The 17,312-nt window shown below is 44.2% G+C and overlaps 1 protein-coding gene across 1 annotated transcript in view; it reads right to left on the bottom strand.

The window, feature by feature from the left end:
- IKZF3 (IKAROS family zinc finger 3) overlaps window positions 1–17,312 on the bottom strand; it is a 449,605-nt gene that overhangs the window by 180,491 nt on the left and 251,802 nt on the right. Inside the window, exon 6 of the mRNA XM_069237426.1 lies at window positions 5,758–5,874. Within this exon, the coding sequence (XP_069093527.1) occupies window positions 5,758–5,874 (117 nt within the window). The remainder of the gene's footprint in view (window positions 1–5,757; window positions 5,875–17,312) is intronic.

Raw genomic sequence — 17,312 nt, 5'->3', positions numbered from 1 at the left:
GAAGCATGCCGAACTCAGCGCCCTCCTGAAGAAACCATCAGCAGACCCTACCGACCTCAAGAACTACCGCCCCATCTCGCTCCTCCCGTTTCCTGCCAAAGTCATTGAGAAGACCGTCAACAGACAGCTAGCCGCCTTCCTCAAGACTAATGGATCCCTCGACCACTCGCAGTCTGGCTTCCGAGCCAACCACAGCACCGAGACCGCCCTCATTGCAGCCACTGACGACATCCGAGCCCTGCTCGACAACGGGGAAACAGCGGCCCTCATCCTCCTGGACCTCTCCGCAGCGTTCGACACTGTCTGCTACCGCACCCTAGTGCAGCGCCTCAGCAACATCGGAATCCAAGAGAAGGCACTAGAGTGGATCATCTCGTTCCTCGCCGGAAGAACCCAGAGAGTCCGCCTCCCCCCGTTCAGATCCGAGGCCACCGAAGTCATCTGCGGCGTACCACAAGGATCATCACTCAGCCCCACCCTCTTCAACGTCTACATGAGCCCCCTCGCAGCCATCGCACGCCATCACAACCTCAACATCATCTCCTACGCCGACGACACCCAGCTGATCCTCTCCCTCACCAACGACCCAGCCACCGCCAGAACCAACCTGCACGAAGGGATGAAAGACGTAGCCGACTGGATGATGAACAGCCGCCTGAAACTGAACTCAGACAAGACGGAAGTCCTCATCCTTGGATCATCACCCTCTGCCTGGGACGACTCCTGGTGGCCCCCTGCCCTGGGCAGCGCACCCAAACCAACGGACCACGCACGCAACCTGGGCTTCATCCTGGACTCCTCCCTCTCGATGACCAGACAAGTCAACGCCGTCTCATCATCATGCTTCAACATCCTACGCATGCTCCGAAAGATCTTCCGATGGATCCCCACCGAAACCAGGAAGACGGTCACCCAGGCACTCGTCACCAGCCGACTGGACTACGGTAACACCCTCTACACCGGAACCACGGCCAAACTACAGATAAGACTCCAACGCATCCAGAACGCCTCCGCACGCCTCATCCTTGACATCCCCCGACACAGCCACATCTCCGGACACCTGAGAGACTTGCACTGGCTCCCCGTCAGCAAGAGAATCACGTTCCGCCTCCTCACCCACGCACACAAGGCCCTCCACGACCTGGGCCCCAGGTACCTCAACAACCGCCTGACCTTCTACACTCCCACCCGCCAGCTACGATCGACCAGCCACGCCCTCGCCGCCGTGCCACGCATTAGAAAAGCCACCATGGGAGGAAGATCCTTCTCCTACCTGGCAGCCAAGACTTGGAACTCCCTCCCCATCCACCTCCGTCTGACCCAAGACCACCTCTCCTTCAGGAAGCAACTCAAGACCTGGCTGTTCGAGCAGTAGCGGTCCCCCATCCCCCAGCGCCTTGAGACCCTCCGGGTGAGTAGCGCGCTATACAAATTTCTTGATTGATTGATTGATTGATTGACTGCATAGTGATCGGTCCCTACTATAGGTAAGGGAACCTCAGACTGAAGGTTCAGTAAATTTGTAAATACAGAGTCAAGGAGATGACCGGCTTTATGGGTAGGAGAGTTGTGGATGGAGCTGAATGTTCAATGCATTCAAATCATCGATCATGGAAGTGGTGATATTGCAAGATTTATCCTCAAAATGAATGTTAAAATCTCCCAAAGTGGTACAATTAGCATATTTGAGAGTTGCAGGACAAATAGATCCAACAATGGAACCACGCTACTTGCTAAAATTCCCTGGTGGCAGATAAATTAAAGCTCCAGACGGAGTAAACTTCCCTGATAGTGTGAATGCAAAAAGTCAAGCTTCACAATCCGGAATATTAAGCTTTTCAATTTTACATGCAAATTCCTGTTTAAAAATAATTGCAATGCCTCCAGCCTCTATGTCTAGGCTTTCCCCATGTAAAATTCGTTAGTGAGGGTGGATATAATATCTGGTACCAAGGAGTCGTTCAGCCACGTTTCTGTAAGAAGAAGCGCAGCAGGGTGGTGCTCAGACAAGAGGTCAAAGATATCCAGATGATTTTTGACCAATGACCGACAATTTAGGCTAAAAAATCTAAATGAGTTAGTTTTGTTTTTGCTCTCAGTAAGGCTGGGTGGGGGATTGGTTTAATCATCCACGTGCATGTGCGAAGGCTCAAGAAAAAAATATTTAGCAAGTGGGTCTAGAATTTGAAAAGGGCAGTGTGCAGAGTGTCTGTTTCCAGATGCAAGATTGAGAGATGAGACATAGGCTTTAGCTGAAACAGGACATGAGGCAAGTAAAGCAGAGGCAGAGTATGTGAGATTACCTGAGGACTGAGAGGCAGCATCCACGGATGGGTGCAGACAAGCTTGCCTTAGGTGTACCTTCGACGCCCCTGCGGTGCACCCACTGAGCACGTCCACTGTGAGTCAGTGCCACGGCCACGCTTAAATAGGTGAGCTAGGACTCGGAGGCAGGTAAGAAAGAGAGCTAGAGCACTAACCGCTTGTTTTAATGGGACAATAAAATGGCACTGAAAAAGGTTGAAAAATTCCCCTTTCGACCTCTTCCATTAACAAATTGCTAAAATCCGCATGCAAAATAGTGCACAGATTTCAATTTGGTAGTTTTCCCTCCAAATTCCCCCTCTCAAACAGTAGCTTAAAAAGTAATGACAGTTTTAAAAGCAGCAAGACAGTAAAAAACATAAAAGAAAGTCACTTTGTCTAAAAATAAATGCTCAGGCCAAGGCGAGTACCTTAGAGAAGCTGGTCCACCCACGCCATGACTGCGCTTAAATAAGCAAGCTGGGAGACGCATGCCTGTAAGAAGGAGAGCTAGAACGCTAACCGCTCGCTCTCATGGGACAACAAAATGGTGCTGAAAAATGTTTGAAGATTTCCCCTTTTGACCTCTTCCCTTAACAAATTATCAAAATCCCCCTGCAAAATAGTGCAAAGATTTCAATTTGGTAGTTTTTCTCCAAATTCCCCTTCCAAAACAGTAGCTAAAAAAGTAATGACACAATTTTAAAAGCAGCAAAACAGTAAAAAACATAAAAGAAAGTTACTTTGTTTAAAAAATAAAAGCTCTGGCCAAGGCAAGTACCTTCGAGAAGCCGCTATGGTTATGGAGCTAAATAGTGCTGCTGCTGCAGCCTGACTTCATAAAATGAACACAGTAATGGTATGGATGTGTGTGATCGTGCCTTTTCATAAAGTGGCAAAATGCAAGGCAAGTCATAATGAAGCATGGTGAATCCTGTTCCCTCTCATCAGATATCCCTTGCACAGAAGTCAAAAACGGTTTTGTTGTATGTATGAAGTCCAAACTGTTGAAGTTGTAGCACAGGGTCTTCATACATGAGTGTGGAGACACTGAGGTGGGAGGTAAATTCTTTATATCATGTTAAGCTTTTAGGTAGTCCTAGATTCTCCTTACATTTGTCCCTGTCTCCTAGCTTCCAGTCCACACCACACACCAACATTCTAATTCATCACTTCATCTCTGCATTGCAGACACCAGTTTAGGAATACTGGAAAAAGCACCGACAGTTACTTCCTTAACTCCTACCAATGTAATACTTTAAGGTCCTTTTGGCATTAGGAAACTATTAGATTTAGTAGGAAGGCATTAGGAAACTATTAGATTTAACATAAAGGCCAGCACTGAAATGATCTGATGGACCTGAAAATCAAACTCGGTGCATGTGGTCCCAAACTGCTGAACATGTCAAATGAGGCTTCATTGCTGGATCTCATTTGTTTGTTACCAAAACCCAACAAACCTCATAATGATCTGGCCTTGTACTGTCAGTAATGATTAGGAAATATGCACAAGGTCCTCACATGCATTTGGCCAACAAGCATTGACTACTTATATGTACCAGCCAATGTATCTGATTTCATACTGGTCAGTTCAATGCCACATAAGGCAAGAAGGCTATTATTGCTAGCTTTCTTCAGATCAACCCAGTATGGTCTTTTCCATGGCTACATTAGATGCACATAAGGCATTTAGGGGGTCATTATGACCCCGGCGGGAGGTGTTAATGCATCCATTCATTCATGCACACATCCGTACACACATACAAACTTACACGCAAACACGCATTCACATTTCCATTCATTCATGCATTCTCACACATGCACACACACGCACGCAAGCAACACTACACATTCATTTGCATGCATGCACGCACACACACGCACACATTCATGCACACACACACCCACACACACACAACACCACACACACCCCTGCCCTGTCGGAAACCCGACTTACTTGAATCCTGGGGGTCTTCCGGCAGGAGATGGGATGGGGCGCTGCTACCGCCAGCAGTGCCCGCCAGCAGAACACCGCCAGGCCGTATTTATTTTTCATAATACGGCTGTCGGCGGTCTAGTGGCGTGGCGCTGATGGTGGTAACAGCGCCACCTTAACACCGTCCGCCAGCATGGCCACAGCCGGATATGAATCCTTCTTGTGGTGGAAATCTGGCTGTGGTCATAATATGGCGGATGGATGATAGCCACGGCGATGCTCTTTTGGCGGCCGTCGCCGTGGCTGTAGGCGGCATTTACCGCCATTGTTTTAATGAAGGCCTTAATACTGCATAATGACTGTTTTTGAGTGCTGAATAAGATGGTGATTACTTTGTTTCATTTATGTTGTTCTTTTAAATTTCCCTGGAAGCCAACGTCCAGTGTTAAAGGGCATTATCATAACTCTTCTGCATTTCAGCAAAGGATCTTACACTACAAGATGGATTGTGCTCTGCATCACTTCAGCTCCTATTGAGATGAGCAAACGATTACCAGGTGGGGTCAGAGCTCATTTTAACTGAAGCATGACTGCTATTGCAGGTCTCCCAGCTGGAGTACATCTGAGATACATCTGAAGAGGTGCAAACTGGAGCACAACACAATCTCGCACCAGTACCTTGATGTACAATCTAGAGCGTAGTCAACAGTGGGAAAGACACTGTTTCGAAACCTGCTCTATTGCAGACAGCTCAAAACTAACACTGCTACTTCTCTAGTACTGCTAAGTGAGTCCTAACTGACATGTGTATCTCTGTAGGATCTCATTCTGGAGAGGACAAAACTGCTGATCTGTAACTACAGGTCTACAGATTTGTTATGTTTCAACGATTTACAATTGACTTGATCTCTTCATATCACGTGGAGACAAAGAGAATGAGATTGAGCAAGAACACCCCAAGGGAGACACACAAAGGGTCTGGACAGGATAGGGGACAGGGGAAGAAAGAGACAAGGGGCAAAGACAACAAAGTGTAGAATGTGAGGTCAGGTCACACACTGACAGCAGCTGGAAACTGAAACAACGGGTGTTAACAGGCGCAGAGTATGGAGTGAGAGGAGGCTTTATATTTACGCTTTACTTTGTGCATCCAGAAGTCCCACCTACATAACCCACAGCACACCCTTTGTGCCCGACCTCTCCATACCCAAAAGGATGGCTGAAAAACGCTTAGTGAAAAGGTGTGGTGGTTTGCCTAGTGAAGTGCCCTACCAGAACGTAGTGCCAGGGGGGACCAGGTTGATTTTAAATGGGCACTTCTATAACTTCACCCAACCCTGAGTATACATCAACAATTGTGCTCCTGAATGGACACTCAAAACAATGGTTTGGGTCAAAAGTGTACAGCTTTAACTTTCTTATACTGAGTCATTGCACCAAGAATCTGGCAGCAGCATCCACCAGCACTGAACTGAAACACACAGAACTATTATAGAGTTATAACAAAGTAGGCTTACCATGGTGCTCAATGTTGTCGCTCGGTAGGTATAGGCGGCAGCGCTCCTTGTGCTCCTCCAGTGAACTCCTCTGCTTATAGCTGCGACAACAGAATTCACACTTGAAAGGCTTTTCCACTGTAAAACCAGACAGAGCTGATTACACAGGAGTGTGGTGAAGGTTCACATTCTTTAGTGATCATAAGGAAAAGTTACTCACATTCGAAAACACTATCTCTATTACTATATCTTTGGGAGAATCCCTCAACATATGACTATCCTCAGGTGCTAGAATGAACAGTCTTCCAACACTGCTAGGTGGTACTATGATGCTTCAGCTGTGGCTTCGCCTGCCAAGAAGGATGTGAGAATATGGGACCTGTAAGGTGCAGATTGGTGCTCTGATGGCAGCTTCTGTAAGTGTCCCTCATTGACACGTGTCCAGAGCTTTTTCTCAAGCAACAGGTCTCTAGGACCTTAACTTCATTCATGACTCTACTTGTCCAGAGATCACATTGATCTACGTAGGCCACAGCCTGCACACAGGGTTAACTCATTAAATTTTTTCCAGAACCCAACCAAGGAGTACCGAAAGCCACTGAAAGAGCTTAACTACTGCAGACAACAGAACAGCAAGAACAATCACTTTATGCCTTGAAATCTTATTTCAAATGGCACTAACTCAGAAGAGGAGAAGGGAGGGCAGCGAGGAATCAGCTGGAATATATCTGTCCACCAGAAATATTATTTTCTGATAGATTATTTTTCCAGTGAAGCCATGTGACAAGACATAAACAAGTATACATCCCTCCATGCCTGAGCAGCCAGGCAGTCATGTCTAGCAAAGGCATGTAAAGAAGACAACATGGCTGCCTGGAAAATATTAGCCAATGGGATGCCCCTAGTGAGAGCAATGAGACTGCACGAATGGCAGCTGAAGGGCTTTTCCTAACTAAGATCTAGCACATCTTAATGCACATAGTAACCCAAAGTGAGATAGTAGGATTAGAAACTGCTTTGCCTTTGTTTGCTGTTGTTAAACCTAGGAAAAACTGATTATCCACCTACTCTGACCTTGTTCAGTCAACATAGCAGGACCGATCTTGCCTATGGTGCTGCCTTTGTACTTGCCCCTTGAGGGAAAGAGGAGTGGAAAATAAAGAAGAGGTATGGGCTGGCACATATGGGAGCAGATTCTGCCTGAAGTACAAGGAATGGACAAGTACAGAAAATACATTTGTCAATATGGAAGATAGTAAACAGCAGTCAGACCAAGAGGATGTGAATTTCACCAGTCCTGTGGCTCAAGGTAATTACCAAGGTCGCCATCTTGAGAGTTTGAAGGGGGACAGAGTAGTGTGGATCAGGTTAAAGTGTGAAGTCAAACCAACAACAAAACGTGGGAATCCTCATCAAAGTCATAAGCACTGAATTGTACCACCCATGTACGGGGTCCCTGATCACTTTGCAATATATATATATATATATAATAATATAATAATATATATATATATTTATATATTCACTGAAATAAAACTAACGGTGAAAGGGATGTTTTTATAGTCACTGTAAAAACACAAAGATTATAGGGATGTTCTAGTTACGAGAACATGTCTGTTAAAACATAACATTTTAAACGAACAAAACCACTTACATTCACCATTCACAATAATCTCAAGTAAGTATAACTCGTTGTAGGAAAGCACCCTCTTTTTGGCATGGTTACCCCCAAGTTTTGCCTGCTGTCGGGGTGTTTTGACAGTGCTCACTGGGATCCTGCTAACCAGGACCCCAGTGACTGTGCTCTCTCTAAATGTGGTTGTCCCCGACTTTGTACACCCCACAATTGGCCTAGGGATGTAAGTCCCTAGTATATGGTACCTAGGTACCCGGGGCATTCGGGCACTAGGGGTTCCCCGACCGGCTGCAGCATGTATTATGCCACCCATGGGAGCCCATGCAAAATGTGTCTGCAGGCCTGCCATTGCAGCTTGCGTGAAAAGGTGCATGCACCCTTTTACTACAGGTCACTGCACCAGGCCACTGTAAGTCACCCCTCTGGCAGGCCCTTCTAGCCCAGAGGGCAGGGTGCAAATACCTGTGTGTGAGGGTACCCTTGCATGAGCAGAGGTGTCCCCAAGAACTCCAGCTCTATTTTCCTGGACTTTGTGAGTGCGGGGAAGCCATTTTACCCATGTACTGGACATAGGTCAATACCTATGTCCAGCTACATAATGGTAACTCCAAACCTAGGCATGTTTGGTATCAAACATGTTGGAATCATACCCCAATACTGTTGCCAGTATTGGTTGCATGATTCCATGCACTCTGGTGTCTCCTTAGAGGACCTCAAGCTTTGCACCTACCAGTCTGCAGGATTTTCCCGGGCAGCCTGCGCTGCTGCCATCCTACAGACAGGTTTCTGCCCTCCTGCTGCTTGAGCAGCTCGAGCCCGGGAAGGCAGAACAAAGGATTTTCTTTGGCAGAAGAAGGCAACACCCTTTGGAAACAGATGTTACATGGCTTGGGAGGGGTATCCTCCCCAAGCCACTGGTATGCTTTGAAGGGCACATTTGCTGTCCTCCTTGCATAAACCGGTTTGCACCAATCCAGGGACCCCCGGTCCGTGCTCTGGAGCAAAACTGGATAATGGAAAGGGAAGTTACCACTCCCCTGTCCATCACCATCCCACGAGTGGTGCCCAGAGCTCCTGCTAGGTGACCAATCACCCTTTTTGGGCTTTATAGGGTCTCCCTTTTGGGTGGGTCCTTGGATTCGATGTGCAAGATTCTATGTGACTATAAGTGGTATTGCATGACCTTTGCATGTCTCCTACATAAGCCTTGGCTGCTCATCCATGGCTACTTCTAGAGAGCCTGGCTTCCTAGACACTGACTACGCCTCACTAATAGGGGATACCTGGTTCTGGTATAGGGTGATAACACCACACACCACACACCAGACCAGCTTCCTACACTTATGCCCTAAAGTAACTATAACTTGCGCACCCAACATGCACAGTACTGTTGTCAATGATGCCATTTCAGATGTTGTAGTGATGTTATAAATGATGTCGCAGAACATGTCATGAGTGATGTAATATGGGAGGTAATTACCACTGTACCTGATCCTTCCTCCGGTGTCCCATCATCTCCCAGAGGTGACAGGCAGATCAGTTAATTTTTCCTGGCTTCTGGCAACATAATCTTTCTGCACTGGGCCAATCCTTTTTGGCTTTTGTTTAGAACCTTGAAGGACAGGCAGCCGATCTGACTACACTACCTAGAGGACAGAGTTCAGGCAGCAGATTCTTAACATCATGAGGGGAGAGAAGTGTTTCCATCTACCTCGGTGCCCAACTCTCGCTCATCAGACTACCCAGGAGGTAGATGTAAGGATTGTAGAAAAAAAAGACAACATTCCTGTTCTATGTCAAGGCCCTCAAAGTCGAGAATAGGTACAGTAACAACATGGTCACAGTTGAGAGATAGTACGTTCATGACGTTGACATTGTTTTTTTAATTTATTTTTTCAAAGAGTTCCGGGATCCCGCATGTGCACAGCAAGGAAAAGTGCAAAGTGAAGAACATTAGAGAAGCGAACCATAAAATAATTTACGCTTGCAAACTTGTCCGAGGAAGAATCCGTGCCTCTGCAGTAAGCTTAATACTTCTAACTGGCGTCGCTCAAACTCCACTCATCCAGACAAGAGTTTGATGACTGGGGTGGAAAGGCATAAAATAATCCTTTCACTCTGTTCAAATGGAGGACGTCCTTTAGGGAGCCATGCAGTGGAAAAAACAATGCACAAAACAAAGACATTTCCTGTTTAGAAATGTGAATGTTAGTCAGACCAACTGGTAGAGGATCATGTTTGCCCTGCCATAATTGTGCACAGATCCCATTCATGATCCTCCAGGGACAGGCGACTCAAGGCATTCGCCTCACTTTCGGAGTGCTTCCCAGATGATCTTCCACTTGAAAAATCCCTTGTGCCAGGGTCCTCTACCACAAGCATAAGGCCTCCAAGCACAGGGTCCATGAACCCACTATGCCCTGATTTTTGAGATAATGACTGTGGTAGTATTGTCTTTGAGGACAAATACCACGCAGCCCGCAATGGACAGAAGAAACACCTTTGACGAAAGATAAATGTAACTCAACTCCAACACTTTATGCTCAGTAATTGTTCTCATGGGGCAAAAGGCCCTGCACTGTAAATTGCCACTGATGAGCACCCAAGTCCAACAAGGAGGCATCAATACCTACAATGAACTGTATCTGCAGAGGGCTGAAGTGATGACCTACTATGGTTGGAGGGACACATCCATCTACATAAGAAAGACCAGAGCAGAAGACCTGCAACCGAGAGAATAAACTCTCCTGATACCGAAGCCACTGCCTTCTCAGACACCAGTTAAGTGACCTCATACTCATGAATCCAATAATGGCTGCAACAACATGTTGTAATGGCGTCCTTTGGAGCAGGATCTGCTCACCCTCCCTCCTTATATTTTTTTGCAGGGACTATGTCCCTGAGTCATGTAACGGCTGCCACAACATAATGTTCAGGCTGTGGCCAGCAATTCAGGATTGACTAGTTCACTTTAAACTGGCTAATCATATATATCTGGACACCAACAGTCCAGATATCACTACCTTTTAACCCCTTTATTACCACCCTGACAACCTATTTAAACACAAATTTCTTGGAAGTGGCTGAACAGATTTACACCAAATAACAAAATGCATGCTCTCTGAATAAAGTTCTAACTTTTTGCCAAATTTGATGTAATTCTGTTCAGCCATTTCTTCTGTTTCGCATCCCGAAATTTCCTATGGGAACTGACATGGGAAATCAATGTCTTGGGACCCCGTAGTACTTTTTCTGGGGCACCACTTGACTGATCACCCCAAAACTTTCCAAGAAGGAGCTGAAGAGGATAACCTTTTTTTGGTGAAAAGTTTCATTAAGCTATGTTAAACAGTGCCACATTTATTAGCAAAACAAAAAATACTCTTCCCTTGTAAACTCTGACCGCCACTGCGTAAGATATATTTTGCAGTGCGCTCCGGGTTCCCACGCAAGGGTGAGACAATGCAGTGCTTATTGCTATTAATGAGGATTCTCTGGAACAGAATGTAGAATTTTGGAAAATGCCTTCACATTTTTTTGTCTGTAGACGGAAGAGATTGATCAAGTTGTTCTGTTTAAGGTGCAGCTAAAAACGGGAACTGACCGAAACTGGAATGTGTCGGTGTTCTTTACATTTTATGACTAGATTGTTGCTGTAACTAGGCACCAGTGGTCAAGGCCAATGGAATTATGCAATTCTTTTGATACAACACTTATTACCTAATTATCAATTTACTGAACTTTCCACAAAGTTTTCTGCATAGTTTGTAGATTTCAACAATAACATTGTTTCTACCTCAATTGCATAAAAACAATTCTACTACAGAATGTGCTGCATATTTTGCCTGTTGTCACATAATTTACTACTCCATGACTCTATAATCCTAGTGGTCTTGACAATGTCAAAGATCAGCAAAGTTGTTTGGAGGCTGTAATTATGATGATGAAACACATATATCACATAAGCCTGTAAAATACTTCCTATATTTCATAGGGTGCTGTGAAATGTGGGGTTTTATTCCATAGCATTTTATGCAATAAAAGCATGCAAAAATCACATATCTTTCATTGATTCACATGCTTGAATCATTCTCTGTCGTCGAAGTGGGATCCCACGGTCACCTAGAAAGCAGTAGAATACAATCTGCATTGAAGTCAATGTTAGGAAATTCACTTTTACAGCTTATTAGTATAATTAAAAATGACCCAAAGTCTAGTCAATCAGGCGATGGGGAGGAGGGTGGGATCGCATGTGAATCTATCTATGTGGATCTACTAGAGACCTACAGTTACAGGTAAGTAACTTATTTTCTACTCCAGTATTGGATCTTTCATAGATTCACATGCTTGAATCAGAATACTCAGCAGTGAGCATACGCAAATAACAATATTACCAAGATGAAGCGGATGGTAGGAAAGAAAGAATTAGAATTGGCTCACCTTATAGAAATAGCTGGCGCAATACAGCTTCTCCCAGTGCAGCATCAGTCTTGTCAGCAGCGTCCAGACAGTAATGCTGGGTGAAGGTGTGTCTGCTGGACCATGTTGCCGCTCTGCAGATCTTCTGAATCAGCACATCAGCAAAAAGAGTAGTGGATGTAGATACGGCTCTTATAAAATTGGCCTTCACTCTGTGCATCAAGGGTTTTCCTGCTTTAACGTGGCAGGACTGAATGCTGGCTGTAATCCACCTTGCAATAGTCGACTTGGAAGCTGGAAATCCCTTTTGAAAATTGCCAAACGCTACAAATAACTGGTCTGATGTGTGAAATTGCTTTGTTCTGTGTAAACAGAACTTAATGCGCCTTCTAATGTCCAAGGTGTGGAGGGATCTTTTCGCCATTGTTTGAGGGTTTGAAAAAACATGTCTTTAAAACAATGGGCTCATTAAGATGAAAATCTGAAGGTATGTTAGGTATGAATTTAAGGTTAATTCTGAGAACAACACTGTCCTTCTTGAACTGAATAAAAAGGCTCTTTTATGGTAAATGCTTGCATTTCACCAACTCTTCTAGCTGATGTTAGTGCTAGGAGTAATGCCACCTTCCAAGTGAGATATTTTAAGTCTGCTTTGTGGACTGGTCCAAATGGGGCTTTCATTAACTGGCTTAGTGTGACATTGAGATGTCAAGCAAGAGGAGGTTCCTTCACAGGAGGGAAAACCCTGAAAAACCCAGTAAGAAACTGTTTAATGATCCCTGCCAACTAAAGCGAAGATGACTTGTCAGATCTCCTTAAGCGAGATATTGCCGCTAGATGAACCTTTATGGATGAATGTGCAAGCTCAGATTTTGCCAGGTGTAAGAGACGTGATAACATATGTTCAGGGGTAGAAGAAAATGGGTATAAACCTTTTTGTTAGCACCAAACACAGAAACATTTCCACTTTAGCTTACATGTCTTGTTGGTGGAGTCTGCACTTGCTTTAAGAAGGATTCTCTACAATCTGTGGGAATGTCTAGATTTTCAAGTTCATGGAACTCAGGAGCCAGGCCAACAAATGCAGAGAAGTCGGATTGGGGTGGGGTATCTGGCCTCTGTTTATTGTCAGTAACGTCAGACTAGGCGTTAGTTGGATGTGTGGTTGTTCTGAGAGAAGAAGAAGCTCTGTGTACCAGAACTGTCTGGGCCATTTTGGAGCAATGACAACGAGTCTCCATGGTTTCCTTTTCTATTTCCTGAGTATCCTGGGGATTAAAGGAATCAGGAGGAAAAGCGTATGCAGAGATTTTTGAGCATCTGATTGGAAATGCATTCCCCCAAAACACTTTCTGGTGATGCCAGCTTGCATAATACTGGCATTTTCGGTTGTTCTTGGTTGAAAGTAGGTCTAGTTGCAGTTTGCCCCAGTGAGTAAAGATGTCTTGAAGAACTTGATAGTCAAGTTCCCAATCATGGCAATTGGTAGTCAACCTGCTTAACATGCTTGCTAACACATTGGACGCCCCTGGCTAATGCTCCGCTCTCAGTGATATCTAGTTCTGTATAGCCCACTTTCAAATTTCTTGTGCCTTTTGTGATAGGGCTGTCAATCTTGTTCCTCCCCGCTTGTTTAAGTAGTGCATGCTGGTGGTGTTATCTGTAGGGATGAGTAATAATGATCCTGCATTTCTGGGAAGAAAAGAGAAGAGAGCCAGAGCTATGGTCTTTAGTTCCAGATGATTTATGTGCATTCTCTTTTCAGATGTGGACCATTTCCTGCTGACTGAGAGATCCTGGAGATAAGTGCTGCATCCTTCTAGGGATGCGTCTGTCATGATGACAAAGCCTGCTACCTTTGATAGAAATATCAATCTCCTTGCTATATTTTCTTTCAGAGTCCACCATTGCATTGTTGAGACCATTACTGGGGTAATCTGAATGATATAATTGAAAAATCCCCGAACTTTTTCCACTGCTTGACTAATTCTTCCTGTAATGGACGCATGTAAATTCTGAAATTGGGGATCAGGGGAATACAAGAGGATAGCATTCCCAGGAGTGACTTGTACAATCAAACAGAAACGACTCTCTTCTGGCGAGCCTTTGGGCTAACTGCTGGATTTTGTTCTGTCGCTCCAGAGAGACAAAAGCCTTGTCTGTTTTTGGTGTCTCGAATTGTGCAGAGAAAGGTTAGCCCTGTCTTCGGATTGAAAGACAACTTCTGCATTTTGATTGTGAGACGTAGTTTCCTGAACAATTAGAGGCATATGTTCGTATCCGCAGTGGCTTGTTGAGACGTTGGAGCCTTTATTAACCAATCATCCAAGTATGGGAATAGTTGCACTCATTTCTGCCTCATGTGAGCTGCCTTTAATCCGAAAGGGAGAACCTTGAACTGGTAGTGAGTGCCGGCTACTTGGAGTCATAAATACTTTTGATGTTTGGGATAAATGGGAATATGGAAATATGTGTCCTGCAGGTCAAGAGCTGTCATATGGTCCCCATGATTGAGAAGGTGTAAAATGTCCTGTAAGGTGACTATCCGAAATGACTGCTTTTTCAAATACTTGTTTAGCTTCTGAAGATCTAAGATCGGAAGTCAGTCTCCTGACTCTTTCATGATGAAGAAGAAACTGGAGTAGAAACCAATTCCCTTATGAGGCTTCGGGACCTCTCTATTGCCCCCTTTTTTAACATAATAGAAACATCTATCAGTAGTTGTTTTAGATGAGGAGGGGGTGCTCCTCAGGTGGGACTTTTGTGGTTTGGTAAAGAATTTGAGGGTATGTCTCCGAGCTATGATGTCCATTATTGTGGCCACTCGTCGCCCATCTTTATCCAGGAGTGTAGTGATAGGTGAGGAAGGATTCTTTGAGCGCCTCTGAGCTGCTTGACTGATAACCGAGTAACATGGAGAGCTCACATGTGTTTGTAGGTGCAATGCAGGCTCAGATGCTGAAGGTTCTGGAAAACGTCTGCAATAATCCTTGAACATGACCTGCAGGTTGGAGGCCAGCTCTCGTGGCAACTGAACTGTTTGCTCCTGATAAACTTGTAGAGAACAGACAGAGTATTTCTCTTGTGTCTGCTCACCTACGTATGTTTCGTCTTGATAGTAATGGTCAACATATTCCTCATCATCTTGATATTTGATATGTAATTCTGAAGGACTATGAGCCACTCCAAAGAGGCCTTCATCATCTGACTTCTCATCTAGCAAGGGAGCCAGTGAGAATGGGAACTTATACTAGGAGGCATGTCAGCAGGAAGAATGACCTCAATTGGAGATGTCTCAGCTAGTGACATGATGGAAGTAGGCATTAAAGGCGTTAGGGCTGCCTTTGTTGTCTTCATCGAAGGTGAATTTGCTGGTTTCGTCGTCGACTATGGTTTCTTAGGTTTTCAGCACTTGTAGGCATTTTAGCTGACGAAACTGTTGTCAACTATGGAGTCGTCTATGGTGTTCTTGTCGATAGGACTGTAGTCAATGGTATCCTAGTCGATGAGGTTGTTGTCGATGGTGTCTTCGGCAATGGTGCTGCAGTTGTCAGTGTGTTCGTCAATGAGTCAGTTGGCAACAGTGGTTTTGTCGTCGTTGGCAAACACTTAGATGACTGCTTCAACGTAGGAGAGACAGGGCCCTTTTTTGTTGACGGTGCTGCCGATAGTAACTTGCTCAGGATTATGGTCTTCGACGCTATCAGAAACAATGAAATTATCATTGGTGATGAAGCTGAATCTCGACGTCATGGTAGTCGGTGTTGTCAACGACAGATGTCACTGTCGAACATGAATACATTTGTAATTTTGTTATGGAGACAGTCGCTTTTGTCAAAGGAAGTGATTTTGACGTTTTTCTAAGAGAAACGTCCTTAATAGACGCCGTTGTTGGTTTTGAAGGAACCTTAGACGAATCTTTGATTTTCTTAAAGCGCTCCTCAGATTTTTTACTTTGTTGTTGGTGATATTTTTAAGGGCCTTTCTAGCTTGTCCTGAAGGCATGTTTTCCTGTGATCTGTCCCTCTTGTTGGAGTTCTCCATTTTCAAAGAGTCATCACTCTCTTCCTCAGAGACTGGTGATCTTTTGAGTTTAGTCTCTGAAGCCACAAGAGTAGTCTTCCCTCCCTGTCCTTCAGGGTTTTCTGGGAGAAAGTGCAGCAGATCTTTTGGTGTTTGACTTTGTGTTCAAGAAAGAAGCAATAAATACACTCTTTATGTAGGTCCTCTGAGTGTAGTCTCTTTTTACCAGAGGTCTTACATGGCTTAAATAAAGCCATTTCTACATCAAATGCTACAATGTGATTTGGCATGTCACTTATATACCTGTACTTTTCTGTAGATAAAATGCAGTTAAAACTAGCCTGTCGCACACTTATGGATGTGTCACCAGACTGTTCATTATTGAGGTGTCTATTTCCAACATCAGAAAAATACATATAAGGGAGTGTTGCGGAGTGGGCGGGACTATTTTACGTTCATGACTATCAGTGAGAATTCTACCATGCAGAAATGTGTGTATATAATGGAAGTGTTTCTAATTCAACTCAGGGTTGCCTTGTTGTCAGGTGCTGCAATGTGATCTTTTTACATTGATCAAAAAGCAAGCCTGTCATTACTTCTTGGAGGTAACTGTACACTACGAGAACTGAGGTTTTACCTCCCACTAATAATGATTTTTTCAAGATTTGAAGATAAAGTGTTCCAGGATTCCCACAGACGCATAGGAATATTCTGTGTTTGTGACTATCAGTGAGGCTCCTGCAATGCAGATTTAAGCATTCCCCTCGGAAGGCGCTTTGTGATATTTTGCAAGGAAGTATGGAAAAGTGGCTTATGTGATTCGTTTTCACCAATTAGCTGCTGAGAGTACTTGAGTTGAGAAGACTCAAACAACATTACTTTGAAGTACACTAAAAGAAAAAATAAAGCACAAATTAATTCATACTGATTGTCCTAATTAATTTTCTGACCTTACTGAAATAGTTTCAAATGTAGACTTTGGTATAGGAGTAATGAAAGAAAGAAATCTTAAGTTGGCATTTCAAACTTTGAAAATTAGTGATTCTTCTTCTCAAGAGGAACCTATGTAAGTAGAAGCAGCCAGGTGGCCTTTGACGAAGAATAAAAAAGATTATAGTAGCAATCTGTGCTTGACTCCATATCTACACAAGAAGGTAGACAGGACTCCGACCTTTGTAAAAGAAGCTAGGTAGAAGTGCGTTGGCTTCCTTATATAGGAGGTTTTCTCAGTAACTCGGACAGTCATTTCTTTTGTATAATGTATTGAGAACCAAAGATGGAAAGATTGTTGACATTCCTGGACTTTTGGATAGCACAGCATATGGAATGTTTATTATGATTGGTTAATAACAACAACATTTAAGATAGCTAAGAAGATGCTTGAAGTAATTCAGACTATTAATCGTACTCTGCTGGCTTCAGGCTTAATTAAGTAGACTTAACTGCCCCTAAAAGTCTCTTTCGGTGATAACAGAGAAAAACTCTTTTTTGAATTAAT

The sequence above is a fragment of the Pleurodeles waltl genome, chromosome 6, assembly GCF_031143425.1.
Source record: "Pleurodeles waltl isolate 20211129_DDA chromosome 6, aPleWal1.hap1.20221129, whole genome shotgun sequence".
Lineage (NCBI taxonomy): Eukaryota > Metazoa > Chordata > Amphibia > Caudata > Salamandridae > Pleurodeles > Pleurodeles waltl.
Note: the sequence above shows the minus strand (reverse complement) of the source record. Positions and strands in the feature narration are given on the sequence as shown.